We start from the raw sequence: 16,965 nt of genomic DNA, 5'->3' as shown, positions 1-16,965 counted from the left end.
CATACAAAAATAAGCTGACCAGAAAAAATAAGAACAAAGTTTGTTTGCATTTATCTACATTTCAAATTCTACCACTGACACTAAGAAAGGGTGTTGTAAAGACGACAGACTCTGTGGGAAGGAGCTGGGAGGTACCACTGCAGCATGAGTGGCAGAGAGATGCGTCCTACAAGCTGGAGAGTGCAAAGCCCGGGCAGCACTGAACCGAAGCCAAACACCGAAACTGAAGCCTGAACCACACTGACACAAAGCTGACACCGGCACTGCACGAACACAAGGCATTTATGATGCCTGTCTATGTTTTACCTTAACTTTGATTCTCTCCTTTTAAAGTGGCTCATTTTTTTTTTTTAATTGAAAAGCCTTTTTTTTTTTTTTCAGGAGCTCACTCTAAGTAGAGGTGCAGGGAAATCTACATGGATTTCTACCCCACAGAGGATTCATCACAAAGCTATATAATTTGCACGGGAACTGAAATAGGAACGTATGGTTTACATTCACTGCAGTCTAGCATGTAACAGTATCTTAAACGGGAGTGCATACAGACATGGAACAGTACCTGTCTGGAACTGGTATTTGATGTATGGTTCAATCTCCTGGCACAGCAGTGAAAACTTCTGATTCACGGGAAGCTTGCTGAGATTTGTTTTTAGGTCCTGCTGTGAACACATAGTAGTAGTATCAGAAATAACAGAATTGAAAACCACACAAAAACGTAAACTCATTTGTGTATGTAAAACAGCTATGATAGAATATATTCTGGATTCATTCAGGATTGGATTTATAGAACAAAAATCAGAATATTCTCCAGACACTGAGAGAAAATACTGCAAACAAGCTTCTGCTCTTTTCTTCAGGTTTTATGATGACAATTTTGGAACAAAAAAACAAAATGGAGAAAAAAAATTAAATCCCAAAGGAAGTCCCTAAGCCTTCTACATTAAAAGATAACTTACTCCAATGTCTCCTTCTGCCCGAGATGACTGATTCATTGGGAGCAAAAACTTACATTTTTCAGTAAAGCCCAAATAAAGGTTTCATAACTTTAAGAGATTTCCTAGCTGCAGTTTCATGCAACAAGAAAGCATCGCACTGGTCCAAAAACTCATTGATGCGAAAAGGTAGCCCAGAACAGGGTTCGTAGTTCTCGGCCCACATAAGGGCACTTTAGCTATAATCCTGGAAAGTTATCTTCCTTCAGACAAGTGGGCAAAAAGACCTCATGTTACTGTCCCCAAAGAATTACTCAGCATCCTGGCTTACGTTGCATCTGGCACAATGCACACTGCATCAATAAACCTGCCCTACTTAGAATATACAGTGCTCAATCCTACAGGATAATTCTCACTACCTTAAGTTGTTCAAGACACAAAATTATTTCTCAAACACCAATAACCATTCATTAATCAGTGGTGAAGAGCAGTTTTCCAAATACTGACAAACTCTTCAGGTGTAACACATGCAAAAAGCTCCCCCTCCCCTGGCATCCATGAAGTTCCTCAGGCTTCAAGTAAGTGACACTTCTGATGAGGACACGCTCTCTCCCAGCAGCAGCCAGGTCCCCAACGCAACCTTATGTACCAATTTTGCAAGCAGGTCAATGCAGGACAGCTGCCATACCGATCTCAGTGGGGCGAGGGCCAGCAAGCCACTGCAACAGTTCTGTCTTAGAACCTGCCCAGGCAAGGTATGGCAGGGGCGGAACACCAGCAGGCTCCAGGGGAGCTCTCTCCTAACTTCCAGAAAGGTTTGGGGTTTGGTTTTTTGGGGTTTTTTTTTTGATGCTTGTGAAGTCCTGGTTGTGTTCTATTATCACTCCTTTTATACCTACCTAACATCAATCCTTCCGTTACTAGCCTTGATGGCCAGCTGCCTAGCTTATTATTTTATATTCCTGAAGGTGTTTATAAGCACATATTACATAGCTGTAATAACCCACGGGGCACTTGGTTAACCAAATGCTTACACCACTCCTTCAGCACCATGAACTTCCAGAATTTTCAGAGCTGTCTTCCAGCCCAGCTTTTTGGTAATCACAGCAAACCACAACACAGTATTATTTTGACAGTTACCTTCATTTCCCAAAATTAAATGGGATAAAAATCCAGTACTTTTGATGTAAAGGAAAAAAAACTCAACATTTTAATAACATTCCAGTTCCTACCAGCAGATTGTAACCAATAATACTATTTTTTTTTTTTTACAGCAAAAGAAGAATAATTTATGTGTCTTTTATAGCATTTTTTCAACACAACAGGAAGATGAAACTATACACACAAAAACCGGTCTCCTACATAAAGCAAGCAAAAGAATGCTGATTATTAAACAAAAATTCTCCTCATAAAACTAGACCTCCCTGGCAGTATTCCCACTCCAAACAGTTGCAGATACTAAATGTGTCACTATCAAGAAACTGAAACCATTTTTCATTATTCCAAATGTTTTAACGGTTTTTCATCTGTATCAGATTTTAAACTCATACAATAATGAAACACACAGCCACATGATACCTAGTACTTACAAAGCTGCCTGCAAAAATGAGTCCCCACTGAACCGACCTCAAAGACAACTTCAAATACAACTGTATTACCATTTTCAAAACTTGTGGATATTTTTACAAGGCACATGTATGACTGAATTACCATTAAATAATTCCAAGAATATTTTTTTCCATAAGGCATGCTACCAGCCCTCTAATACATTTTGAAAAGATCCTCCCATAGCCTCAGCTGTGGTCGATGCTATCAGCTTTTTGTTTTCTCTAATGCCAGAATTTGGACACCAAGAGACTCTAACATATATTGGCATAGAGCATCTTTTGTTGGTATAGCCGATCTTTTTCCTTAACACGTATACCTGCATTTGAGATGCTTATTTTTCTGTCAGTCTCCACCACCAATGACCTCTCTGAGGTATCAGTCAGGACAGGTACCTAACCTTTCCAATAGCTACGGCCAGCCATACACCAGCTGAATCCGCCTCCACAAGTGACAGTTTAAAAACTCTCTCTAGTGATGAATTACTTTGTTGGCACAAACAGCGAGGGGAATGAGGAAGCTGTTTTCCTGTGGGAACCACACTATTATACTTTAATTTAGGGCTTTATTTAGGAAAAATTAACTAGTTGTAAAATGTCAGACTTCTTCAGGACCTTGGAGACAGGACTCATCAGACCCAGCACACCAGCACAGAAGAATTCCAAGGGGCTGTACACACAACTTTACACTATTTCAACAAGGTTGTTTTTTTTTTCCCCTCTTTAATTTTGCATTGTCAGATATATTTGAAAAATTCATTATTTTCAATTCTGCAGTTCACACACAAGTATTTTTCAGAAGATCTTCACTTGTATAGTTAAAAAAATGCTTACCTGCCATTCCTTTTTGCATGCCTTCAGACTTTGCTTGAGTATGACTTCAGATGGTTTGCATGTCTTCTTACCATGAAGCTTCACACATAATGAAACAGAAATTTAACATTAAAAAGAAAACCTGATTTTCTTCAACTGATCATTTATCTATAAACACCTGCACCAAGAATGTACGTACAATACTTGTTTATATAGTTATACGCTCTATGTAGTTCTATTTCAAGATAGTATTACAATGTTTTACAAAATAAAAACAAGCCCTTGGCGAAAAATAGCATGTGAAACCACACTTTTTCTCTACAAACCAATTATATAAAAATACCACTGTCTTAACTGGGTTTTCTCCAGTACACTTGCAAGCCAGTTGTGCCATGAATGGAAAATTACATCTTCACAGCACTGAAAACTCCATGGAAACAAACCAAGTGGATTCTATTACCAGCTACCTGGAGGTTGATTACCAAAGACCTTCATGGTATAATCTAAATATGCAATGGTAAATACTTACCAAAAAAACCTACAGAGTCAAATTGAAAATTCCCTGAATTCTGAATGTAGGTTATTTTAGCTTTAAACAAGAAAGATAAAATTTTTTGCTTTCATATCAAGTGAGATATTAATCAGCTCAGAACATCATTACTTATACAAAAAAGCATTTTGTACTTACATGAAGTAATATTACTAGACATGACTGTGTATCTTTTTATTAACATAACTACTTTCAGATGAAAACTGTATTCAAAAGGCCTCAAAAATAAGGGAACCACAGAATTCCTACTTTTCTACTAGGGAAGGAAAGCACTAATGCCTGGCAAATGCCAGGATCAATCCAGAATTGCCCTCTCAGGCACTTCATTGATCAGTGAGGATCACACAAGTTACGTGTGAACCAAGTCAGAGGGAGGATTATGGCTTTTTAGCCTTACCAAACAAACCAGCTTCCCCAGATTTCATTCTAGTGAAGAACAAATTGTGTCCAAATGTGCCTCTTTCATATAAAAGCATCTGGAACAGCTGAAATGGATGCAGACATTTGATTGAGTGGTGTAAATCTCGACGTAGCAGATACAAGATTAGACACGGTGCATTGCCTGGGATGCAGTTGTCACATCGAATCGTCTTGTATCTGCCTTGCCTTTAGCCCTACCCAGCTCACAGCTGGCATGAAGGCGGTACCAACCCAGACAGACCTGCTCATGGCTGTTCACATGTTACTGACTTTGCCCAGCACTGCCTGTGATCTGGGGGTTGCTGGGCTTGCTTTCCCAGCAGCTGTTCTTACACAGGTCCAAAAAAGCTGTTGTCTGATAATAAACGCCAAAAGAAGTAACAGAGAAAGGACCTGTACTCTGTTCACAGAGACACAGCACCACGGCAGGTCTGTTTCAACAGCAGGATCCCTTCCAAGGCTGTGCCCAGTGTGGATCCCCACACGGGAGAGGGGGGAGTCCTGTCATCTCAGTGCCAAGCGCTTAGCACCCTGCACCGCTGTGCTGCAGGTTCTGGTGGCACCCACAGCTGCCAGGCCTGCTGGCAAGGGACCACCCAAAGCACCAGCTTCATCCAGTGCTCCCCGTGCCCAGCGTGAGGCAGCGCTCTCATGGGGGGCATCCCTGAGAAAGCCAGCAGGGAGCTGGGCCCCACAGCCACCAGTGCATGGCCTGCCCTCCCCCAGGAGCTGGGGGGCACGGCATTGCAAATTGACCAAAGCAAGGATCCGCCAGTGGGAAGCAGGGCGGCAGCAATGGGCTCCACTGCTGGGAACATGCGCTGGCTGTGCCAGACCAGCTGAAGCAGAAAACCTGCGATTCGCCCCGATCGGCAGCACTGGCAGGATGCCCGCACCCCGCAGCCCCCAGCCATGTCGCAGGACCACGGCAGTGCCAGCCAACAGCTCCAGCATTCCCTGCCTGTCACCTGACCAAGCCCACCTTGCGGGGGGGCTCAGATGATCGCAGCTTCTTCCCCCACTGCTATGCCCGTCCCATTAACAAGGTGTAAGTTTCAGATGAGGCTGGCGTCAACCCCCCACCTTTTTCTAGAACAAAGGTAAGTGGTTTTACTCTTGGCACAGTGAAGTCTAAAGTACAAATATGCTAAAGGCCTGAATACAAAAGACTTGCCTTTTCCATTAATTTCTAAGGAAATGAGAAGGCTCTAAGGCTCTGCCTGCCTGCATCCCCCAAAAATAATTTCTGGGGGACACTTGGCTGAGGAAAACACACCAGTGTGCTGACGGTCCAGTGGCTGGGGCCTTGTGGGATCAGCAACAAGAAGGAGAGCACAGGCGCCGCTGCGCCACACAGCTCAGGCGGCCTCTGCACGCTGGCGTGCTGACGAGCTACCGGCCAGCCTCGTGCAAATGAGGTAAAGCCCAGGATCCTCAACGGGGACAACTCAGCCAACTTTGGCACACTCTGGGAACTTTAAAATTACACTTCCTCTGTAGGAAGAGAACATTTCTCCCCCCCCCGAACTCAGCATTATTGAACTGAAGACCTTATGGGAAATAATCTGTCAACAGCTGAGAACACTTAAAACTACACCTGACACATTCATACTTCATTTCTTTCTACAACATGATCACTATCACCTATTAGGTAGGCATAAGAATTCCTTACAAAACAAAGTAAGTTTCATGGCAAATCCCAAATTAAGAAACTTAAGCCTACTTACGCTGTGTGAAACATTTCATTTCAATCAAACCCCCCCCAAAAGCCAAAAATTATGAAAATGCCCAACAGGCTTGTGCTCTGTATTCCAATTTTCTCACCTCCCTTTAAAAAAGAACTCTTGACCTTTTTATTTAAGATTTGACTTTCCACTGGTTGCCTGAGGTGAAGTTACAAGCTTGGAAATCCAAATGATGGATTTCAAGCTACAGCCTAAAACCCATTGGCACAATTACAGTTTATACATCTGTTAAGCAATTCGTGTATTTAATTCATTTTACCAGTAACAAAAATATGCAGATAAAATCTTATCTGTAGCTTTACTTCTTAGCTCATCAACTTGCTTCAGGTTCAATGTTCTTTTTTTTTATGATTAACTGCAAAACCAGAAGTGCAAGCGCAGAAAGACAGCTGCTTCAAAGACCGGCTGTGATCATCGCTGGATCTCACAGGAGACCTGGCAACAGCAAGATTAAAACATGGAAATTTGACTATAAGCACTGGATTTTTTTTCTTTACTGAACTCGGCAAATAAAAACCTATTCTTTGTTTTGCTCTGTCAAAACAGGCATGGCTGACACCAAAATTACATCTGAACACCGCCGATGTTTGTCAGTCCCGGGTTCTGATGGCCGATCTCCAGCCACAGCTTGTTAGTCATCAGAAGATACTACTATGAAAGACCTTAGATGTAGGAACCTGGCTGCTTTATAGGCCTTTAATTCCTGCATGGTTCAGCTGACGACTCACTGATTATTCTTTTTTTATTTTCACTTTTAGTGACTTTAAATTAAAGTAACACTGCTGCAGTCAAAAGCAACACACTGAGCACAGAGACAAGGTAAAAAATGAAGCCTGGGCCCTCTCTCACAAAACTGATTGTACTGCAGAAGTCAATTATGAAGTTCTGTTTTTAAATAAAATTCCCAGGATCTGAACCAAGACCCATTAGCAAAAGCACCGACGCCACCACTCGGTTTGTGCACGGGCTGCTTTTCTTATGGCTGTGCCTCATTCTGCCAGCCTGCAGGACAAACTGCATGGCAGCACCCGGTGCTGCTCCCGCGCATCACCCCGCAGTCACGGAGACCACTGCAGGGACAGAAGCACAAGCCAGAGAGACATCCCGGCAGCGCATGCTGCTTACTGCAGACACCCCTGAGGGCTCTCAAACTCCTTCTGGGTGTCCCGCCCTTGGGTGGCACAAGGCAGGCCAGTGAACGTTGGCCCGTGCGGGCACTGTGACCCCTTTACAGGATGTCAAGGCACCCCCTGCCACCCACTGGGGCGAAGCACCACCGGCCCACTGCCTCGGTGTCCCATGGGAAATCACGGCTCTGCCCAGCACTGCAGGACACGGTCCCTTGTCCTCTGCCACCGTGACAGATTTCCCAGCACACCCGCTGCGGGGAGGAGCGTTATTAACTGCAGATGTTATTATTGTCCTGAGCTGCCGTGAAGCCTCCCTGCACTGCCAAATAGCTGCCATATTTACAGTGGCTCGGCACATATCCCTCAAATGTTAACTCGCTGTGACAGCCGGAGCTGAGGGCAGATACCACCTCCCTCCCTTTTTCACAGAATCACAGAACAGTCAGGTGGGAAGGGACCCCTGGAGATCACCCAGCCCAACCCCTTGCTACAGCAGGCTCTCCTCGAGCAGGCTGCACAGAGCCACGTCCAGGCGGGTTCTGAATGTCTCCAGAGAAGGAGACTCCACAGCCTCTCTGGGCAGCCTGTCCCAGGGCTCCATCACCCTCAAGGCAAGGAAGCTCTTCCTCACATGCAGATGGAACTTCTTTCAGCCATTCGGGTTTTTTGACACATTTCTTTTCCCAGTGTTCTCAGGTTCACTGTCACTAGTAACACAGCCCATAGAAAGCCCAGGGATTCATGGAAGTTACTTGAGAAACCTCAAGAACTTTCAACCTAGTATTAACTGGGTTAACAGAGCTGTTAATGAAACAGCTTTTCATTAAACACAGGTGTCACCATGGGGAAAAAGGGAAATGACTTTGGGTGGCTGGGTCTGACCCCGTAGAACAGTAGGGGTTTTGCAAATTTTTTTAATTGTTTCAGTTTGAAAGGGATCATTTTAGGCACTTTAATGCAAAGAGACAATGGCTGCAGCAGAGTGGGAGGCCAACTAAATGGCTTTTTTTTGTCTTGTTTCATGCTGTATGTTTGTCAGCAGAGTACCTAGTACATACTCAGTAGATACACAGATATTTTGATTAGAGCTGTCTGAAATGTGAGCTTCTCAAGGTATGAGCCATTTTGATTTCTTTACCTATGGCAATTACCATTTGATATCATTTAAATATTGCCTCTACTTGCACTGGACCAGAATTAGCCCCACTGTCCTTTTCCTCTCCTAGCTGGCTATACAGGGAAAGGGAGGGAGGAAACTTTCTTCATGCATTCATGAATATAAGCAACAGCCAAACCAACCCCACTCTTCCTCTTCCTGGCTTCCCACAGCCTGGGGAGATAGCAGGACACAGACCAAACAAAAACTGCTCTGCTTTCTAACCTCTCTCTTTCTAACAAGAGGCCACCAAAGCCAAGGCAGCTGCCCAAGGCACTCCCAGCTCCTAACAAAATTGTTCTTGGAATTGTAGGGAATAATGCAATTAGAGAGAACTGAGTCACAACACCTTAGCTCAAAAACTATGCACTGTAGTTCAGAGTGTATATTCCCCATTGAAAATCGAGAAATTTTTTTACCTAACTTGGCTGCTCCCCAAAATCATATGGGCTTTCCAGATCACTATCAGGACACACTATCATCTCAAGCAGCTCAGCCAAATTTCTTTGCCTCCATATCCAAGAGCAGAAAAAGTCCTTTGCCCCTTCCACCATTCTCCCTCCTTGTGGTTTTTTTTTCTCAGTTCAGCTCCATCTCTCATACCATACTGCTCCCACTTGAGAAAGATGGCACCTTCTCATCATGTGACAAGCAACTGCTTTCTCCTACTTTAGATCTAAATTTAAACCCAAATTGGTATACATTCTCTCTCTACAGTATCAAAACTCTCCAAGCTCTCCCTTCCTTGAACTGCTGTCTTTGACTTTACTCTGGTATTAATTTGATTTCTCTAAAGAACGACAGAAAGCTTTTATACCATAATGCATCATTAAAGCACACAGCACCCCATCCAAACACTATTATTAATAATCTCCATGCAACATAGCTATTTTAAAAAAATAGATGCAGCATGTAGCCAGTTTTTCCAGATGCTATAGGTCTGTGATTCTGCTAATCTGTTTCACATGAAGGACTCATCCCATGTTTTTAGATGAGATGAGTTAAGCAAATGTCTATGTTTAGAACACAGAAATCCCAAACAAGGCAGACAGGCACTGGATCTATGTGCGTGGAACTCTGAAACCTGAAAAGGACTTGGAAATATTCTGTAACTGAAGTGCTACTGAAATATCCTGTAACTCCTCCTTCACTTTTATGTCTCTCTCTCTGGATATAGATACATATCCCGTTAATGAAATTCAATCCTAAAGGGAGATGGCAACCAAAAGCAGTCCAACAGTTTTTGACATTAAAATACAGCATTCTCATACCTCCCTGTAATTGAGAAATGAGATTTAAATTGCATCTAAGTTTTTCCAGAATCATGTGATCTTTTCACCTCCAGATTATTTTTGCCACTGTTAAAACTGAACTCCAGAACTCCAGAAGAGAAAATGCTCCCATGTGTTAACTGCTGTCATCTTCAAAATTACAGATGAAAACATATATTGAAAAAACCCCAACAACCCAGAAACTTATATCCCATTTAGCTCAGCTGTTTTGGTCCATGTTTACCATATAACTTCAGATTACATCCACTAACAGGAATCCTTTGTCCAGTTTCCCACTTATTAAATATCCACTTCCCAAAAGAAAAACATTGCAAGACATAATGTCCTCCCTTATCTGTTCTAGAAAGAAGATGAGGAAGAGAATAATGACAGAAATGAGTGAAGAACTGCACTTTCTAGTACCTTAAGCATCTATGATATCATTAAGTTTCGTTCACCAAACTTAAACCCTGACAAACATTTTCTTTTTTTGAGAGTGAAGAAAATAGGCAAAGTTCCATCAGCTCAAAGGGGCTGAGTATGCGGCACTGATGCAAGATATAGCTTTAAGTAGCAGTAAGAAAGGAGCAAGTGTCCTCCTTTGAAAGAAAAAAGTATTTTTTTTAGCATGATGCTAATTTCTGAAGTGCTGGCATCTGTAGGAAAGTGATTCAAACAAATTAATAATTTTTATATGCCAAAATATTACAAACGATGGCAGTAAGTCTTTTATGGCTTAGTGATGTAGCACTCACAAGTGATGCTGCTGACTTACACTTCCCAGGTACAGCTCCTAATTTCATTTAGCAACCTTAATCCCGGAAATCTTTGCATCTAACTGCAAGTCTACCAGTTTCCCTCTCACAGAAAAAGGCCTACTTACTCTTGGTGGAAGTATGCTTGATAGATAAGCTAATTAAAATTCAATTTTGAAAAGTTTTACCAAGGGTGGCTTTTTTTTTTTCTCCTGTTCCCAAGACATATAATCTCAGCTCATAAAACCGAATGTGCAAGGCAAGCGCGCGCTGGGCCAAAGGCACAGTACTGCACATGGCCCTGCAGGCATTCCAGACGCCTTCTGTAGCTCTGTGGAAGTGCGACACCTCCGGTGCAACCACGGCCCCGCTCTGCAAACCTGGGGCTGCTTTCCCAACCAGTCCATCTTCCACATCTCTGGACAGCCAGGATACATTAGTTCAGTGTCACAGTGGATACTCATCTGGAATCAGGCTTCCCACTGGTGTCGGTGCTGGTGGCAGGGGACATTCCCCCGGGACATGCCATAAGGCAGCGCAGTTAACACCCTTCTGCTGCTGGGCCCGTCCTGGTCCAGCCCCGCACAAGTGTGCCCGGCGGTGGCAGCAGCCACCAGAGCACACCCGGCCGCAGGCACTGCGCACGCACCCACAGAAGTTTCTCGAACAGAAAAACCCACAGCAGTTTCTCAAGCAGGGCAGCGCAGCAGCAGCCGCCGCACCGGGCCCTTCCCACCTGGCCCAGGGGCAGCCCGGCCACCAGGCCCACAGCCGCAGCCTGGTGCAGGCAACGCCTGACTCAGGGCGGGCACAACCCTGCGGCGCCAGCCTGAAGCTGTGGCAAGATGGAAAAGAGGTTCTGGGTCTATAAATACAGAATTACACAAATTCAGGCATAGCAGAATGCGGAGGATTTGCCTGAGGGCAGGCTCTCCCTGGCGGCGCCCGGGGGCAGAGGCCACACCTGTGGCACCCACTCACTGAACACAGGCCTCGCTGCTGTCTCTTCTTACTAACACTTTTCCCAGCTACTTCATGAATAAAATCAGCGACAACTGCATTGTGACTAACCACCCCGATGTCATACCATCTCCTGAATGTTGGTTTCTTGGAGGGATAAAAAAAAACCCAACAAAACCAAACACAGAAAAAAGAAAGAGAACAAGAAGAGTTGCCTGTGGTTTGTTTGGAGCCAGAAATTTTAAGTCCAGCTTTGGCAGTGACGCCCATCAGGGTTTTCCAGAGGGCTGGATGGGATTACACTTTCATTGGGATTTTAAGGTTCAGGAGCATGTCTCATTGTGAAAAGTGATTTAGACTAATGAACTTAAGCAATGGTAAAGGCACCACTTCCCGCTCTGTCCTGTCCTGGCCAGTGACGGGCAGGGTTCTCCCAGAGCTCCTGGCAGGTTTGGATGCAAGGGTTGGAATCCTGGCACCCCACTCCTCCAGCTCCAACAGAGGCGGTCACCGAGCAGGACAGGCAGAGGAAGGCATCCCACAGCCTCACACCAGCCGTGGCCACTGCACGCGTGCGCCCACTGGCCCACCTGGGAGCTCAGCACCACCCTCCATGGCTCAAGCACAGCTGTGAGGCAGACATGAAAGGGAACAAACAGTACCTTGCATGGCTGCAGGCAGATCTGCTGGAGGCCACCTTCCACAGGGCAACAGCCCCTAAGTGCCCGAGACACTTCCAAAGGCAGAGGCAGGTGCCCTCACAGCTCCCCCGGGCCACGCACCCTCTTGCTCCAGGCTGCCACTTCTTTCTTCTTGTAGTGTGGAGGCTTTTTTAGGGGAGGTAAGGCACACAGAATACTTACCAAAGGAATTAAAGTGTTTTATTCCATTTGCACTTTTGCAACAGAAAAATTATTTTTAAAAATTTGGATTTATGTATGCTTGACCTAAATTCCCCAGTGCTCTTCCTTGTGAGAGACTGGATATAACTCCTAAACGTGTAAAATTCTGAGCATGAAACATGAAAATTGATAAGCCTATTCACAAGATGCAGTGTTTACTTTCTGAAAATTAAGTTGACATTTTCTGGTGCTGTTTTCTATTGACAATAATTCACCATGCCACAGAGATGGGGGCTTGAAAGGGGAAGAGACATTTCAGGCCATGTAAGAGTCAGTGAACTTCTGTGTGGAAGGGTGGGTTAGGTAGGAGTGCATCTGTGGCTTTAGTAGTTATATTATGCAGATGTTTCTGCATAAATGTTTAGCATTAAAGGAGTTTTAAATTCAAGCTTTCTATAAAATAATTGTTTAAAAAATGTAAATCAGTGCTTTTATGCCCTCTAGCTTTGCCGGTTAGTCTCAGTACTTTGATAAAATCAATAAACTGGGTTTAAGCAAACTCCAAACTCCTCAAAATGCCCTGTATTCAATCGTAAATGGAATATCAAACTGTGGTGAATATGCTGCACTGCATTGGTTGCTTTTTCAGAACAGCTAAGGGTATATAAAACCTAAGGCAAGCCATTCAGCCCACACATGTGGCCCACAAACAGATTTTAGCACCAAGGTCTACCGGCTCAAACATTTTGTTGGGTCAAGACCTCAGTTTTTACCCATCCAAAGCTCCACTCCATGTAAGTCAAGAGACACATTGTCTGAATTAAGGGCTAAGTAAGAAATTAATATGGACCCTGACTTCTGGCCAGATATTAGACCACATGATTTCTTTGCCATTGCAATTCTAACGCACTGTGCTGTCTGTTTGAAGCTCACCTTGCTACAAGTTTCCTAGGAAACAATTTTAGGGACATTACATTAATAAGAACACATCTTCATGTGAGTTTGGTTTTGGATGGTGGAATTAGCACTGCCCCTCAATTTGCTTACGTTCACCAAACCTAACACTGAAAGAGATCCAGAGCTCAGGGAAAAGAATGAAAGGTCTGTGCGGCATGTTCTTCATTCACAGCACACCTTTGCCTTTGTCCAGAAAGCCACGGAGCCTTATTACTTCTGAAAGTATGTTTTCTTTTTTCTGAGCTTTAAGTGGATGGCAGTTATGACAAAACCCATCAGGGTCGCTGCTGTGCCAGAAACCACGTAGGCAATTCCCAGGAATGGGTTACTTCCTCCGCTCCGTACCACAGTGGAAAGAATCACATGCTTCCTCCCCTTGAACCTGCTAACACGGAAATCTGATAGATGGATGTTAAGGTTCCACTAAAAAAGTTTACATTATTTCCAGGAGGAAAAAAAAGTTGTGGTAAATACTCAAAAACCTTTCAAAGGCATAAAGTGGAGATCTACCTTTGCTGCAAAAATTCCTTAATGTGATCTGCAATGTCTCTGCTATTGTGGGTTCAAAAACCCACTAGCAGCGGGTGGCAAGAAAACCAGTTATTTTAGATACAATCTCTCTCTGAACATGGAGAATTTTTTTTTTTCATTATAGATTTCAGAGTCATAACTTATGTAACTGCTACTGTGTTAATTTGCTATGAAAACTCAGTTGAAAATGAGCCTTTGGGCAGCTTATCATGATGATATGCCACATGTTCTCACTGAGGGGACGTGCTCACCTCTACCTAACATGTTGCCTACCTGGAATGCTGTATGACTTTACCTTTCATCTCTCTCTCCACGCAAAAGCTTTCAGGACAGAACCGTGCCACAACATTTAAAATCATAGCTCTGTCAGCTGAGAGAGAAGAGAATTATAGTCATCTTGACATAACTCCTGCTGACAGGACAAGTGCTCCAGTCAGCGAAGCGCAGGCTGTTCGGTGCGAGGGCGCATTTCCACCAGCACAGCAGCCCATCGGCACCTGGCGCAATCTGCGGGAGGGCTCTGCTGGCACAGGCATCCTACACCGCTCCCCTGGCGCCTACACATCTGACTAGGCCACTTAAATATTCCAGCTAAAACATCTCTGCAGGTTCCCACTCTTCAGTCATCCCCTTTGTGTAAAGCTCCCAGGTGTTGCCTCCAGCCAAACACAGCCCCCTCAGAAGTCAAATCCAAAGTCATGTGCTGCCATTTGAGTAACACGTATTAACTCCATCTGCATGGGCTAAAGAAAATCCACTTGCAATGTCTCATCCCCCTCAAAACTAGGTCTTTTCATGGTGATTTAGGTTTTTTTTGGGTGTGTGTGCTTGGTTTCTTTGCCATTTTACCATAAAAATCCCATCAACTTCCATCTTGTTGTAACTATCTAATAGTCTTGGATGATATGAAAGGATACTATAGGAAATATGAAAAGTGTAATTCCCTGCTGGGAGGCCATCTGCAAATTATCCATCTGATACGACGGTAAAGATTTCTGAGTGTAGCAAAGGCTGACACTTGCATCCAGATAATGAAGTAATCATTTACATAACGGTTGCTCCTTTCATCTTCCTCGTCTAACAGATACACCGGCTTCTGCCAGTAAGGAGGACTTGCTGTCCCTGATGAAAAAGAAGAAACCAGGAAAGACAGTCAGTAAACCCAGTGGTTAGTGACTAACTTCTGGGCCTACTTGCACCCAACACAGAAAATGAGATATGAAAGAGACACAGGATTCTGCCCAGTATTGAAAAAATTTATATATGCTAGATAACAGTTTTCACTCAAGCATCTCCACTCACCTCAAACATGAGTGAACAGTACCCAGGGGTTGCTACACGTTGGAAACTCAAAGCACAGGAACACCAAAGTGACTCACACAAATGAAAAGACTTCATCTGGATTCTTGCTCTTCAGCAAGCAACATGCTCTCCGTAAGGAGGAGCTTGCTTTCACTTTTATACATTAATTTATTCCTGTACAATCAGAATGGCACCTTTTTGCAGTCTAACAGCACAGCCTATGACATTTAGAATCTGTCATATGAAAACTACTTAGACAATTAACTCTTGCATATTGCATCCAGCACAGCACTGGCTCTTTCCTGATCCAGAGCAAGGAGCTTTTAGTCCCACTTCAATACAGAGTAACCGTAACAAGGGAACAGCCCTAGGAAACAGCTGTTTGAAAGAACTAGTGATGAAGGCAGCCTCACTCATCTCACTGCTGCCTAAGAATCTGCAAAGGCATGAAGAAGGAAAGACATGACATGCAATTCTTCACAGATGTTTCCAGCAGGGAAAAATGAAGTGACTGCATCCTTGCTTTCTCTGGACAGATTAAGCATTACAAGAAACTATACAGAAGGGTGTTGACATGGACTAATCACTTTCTCCCAGTTTCTACGGTAAGTGATCCAAAAAAAACCCCCAAAATAATTTTTTTGGCTAAATCTGTCTTCTGCTTTCAGTCACCCTCTAAAGCTGCTTCTCCAACATGCTTTGGGAGGTATTTCTCCCAAAGGCACTTTGTCTCATAATGGGAGACCCTCATACAGTGGGGGAGGGACGGAAGCCATTGGAAAACAAGGAGTACCAGGAGAACCATTCTTACCTGCAAATGCAGGGGAGAGACTGTATGATTTTGGATTGCGAAATTTCACATTTTTATCTGTCCACCAACTGTTTCCAGTCTTCAGCAGCGGTACTTGAATAACAGATGAGTTAAGACTGTAAAAAAGATCAACAATATCTGCAAGGAATACAAGAAGCAATATGTATGAGTAAAGACAACCATTCTAAATGCCAACGTGACTACAAAAACGGTCACACTGAAGCATCTTTCAAGTGAACAGAGAACCAAAAAATATACTGGGAAAGGTTTCATTGTGACTGTGTACAGTGCACTGTACATTCCACAAGAAGAATTAAGGTTCCAGAGCCTTAGAACATCTGAAGTTTGAAGGACTGAGCATGCTCCTACCAATAATGCTATTGAATTCCTGTGTGTTAGAAATATGCGCAAGTATCTCATGTCCATCTACTCCTGTGTGACTAACTTCTTTGCAAACCACTTTTGGAGAAATCTTAACTGGTTAGAGAAGTTACTCTGCTAGTTAGCCTCAGCTTTCCCCAGTATTTCTTCGACAGTTGTCCTAAACTGATTACTTTGCTATATATAACGTGGTTTTTCAGGGAACAGGGGAGAAGTGAAAGCAGAATCAAGGGAATCCATGATCCTTTGGAACAAATTTTGCTTTAGTTTTATTCTAATCAGACCTTGTCTACCAAGTCAGACATGAACACTTCCTTCAATCAAAAAAAATTCAGTTAAAATTGTACTTAAACGTGCCATCCTATTTCAGTGTATAAAAAGCTCTTGTTATCCCTTACATTTTCCTACTTAGATTTGTTTAACATAAGGCAAAAACATTCCTTGTTAACAACTGTGTAAACACCTAGGCAGGCAATGAGATGATGGGCAGGGATAGGTAGATGATATAGAAAGGGAGGGGCTGCTTTTTAGGAAACATGAAAAACACAACTCAACTGCATAAGCATCAGTAAAAACATACTTTTTTAATCCTGCTAGAAAACCTGTGTTCACAGAGCTCCTTAAGGCTCAGACACACTTTTCCGACTAAGTGATCCCTCTGTGTCACAGCCATCACTGGTTTATTAACAGGTGTTGCAATTCTCCGCGCTCTGCCTGCTTAACTGCCTGCCTGACAGCTCCCTTGCCTGCTAAGCTTGGGTTAAAAACCTCTCATACGGCAGGAACTCGGCTGTCCTCCTCATCT

At 43.6% G+C, this 16,965-nt stretch overlaps 1 protein-coding gene across 1 annotated transcript in view; it reads right to left on the bottom strand.

Moving 5' to 3' along the window:
* The window catches only part of LOC308059096 (cell cycle control protein 50C-like), a 35,964-nt gene that overhangs the window by 11,637 nt on the left and 7,362 nt on the right, over positions 1 to 16,965 (bottom strand). The window contains 5 exon segments of the mRNA XM_080376018.1: positions 560 to 659; positions 3,371 to 13,533; positions 14,584 to 14,633; positions 14,635 to 14,788; positions 15,780 to 15,917. Coding sequence (XP_080232144.1) covers positions 13,346 to 13,533; positions 14,584 to 14,633; positions 14,635 to 14,788; positions 15,780 to 15,917 — 530 coding nt within the window. The 3' untranslated portion in view covers positions 560 to 659; positions 3,371 to 13,345.

This window comes from Falco punctatus (genome assembly GCF_963210335.1).
Source record: "Falco punctatus genome assembly, chromosome: 2".
Taxonomy (NCBI): Eukaryota; Metazoa; Chordata; class Aves; order Falconiformes; family Falconidae; genus Falco; species Falco punctatus.
Note: the sequence above shows the minus strand (reverse complement) of the source record. Positions and strands in the feature narration are given on the sequence as shown.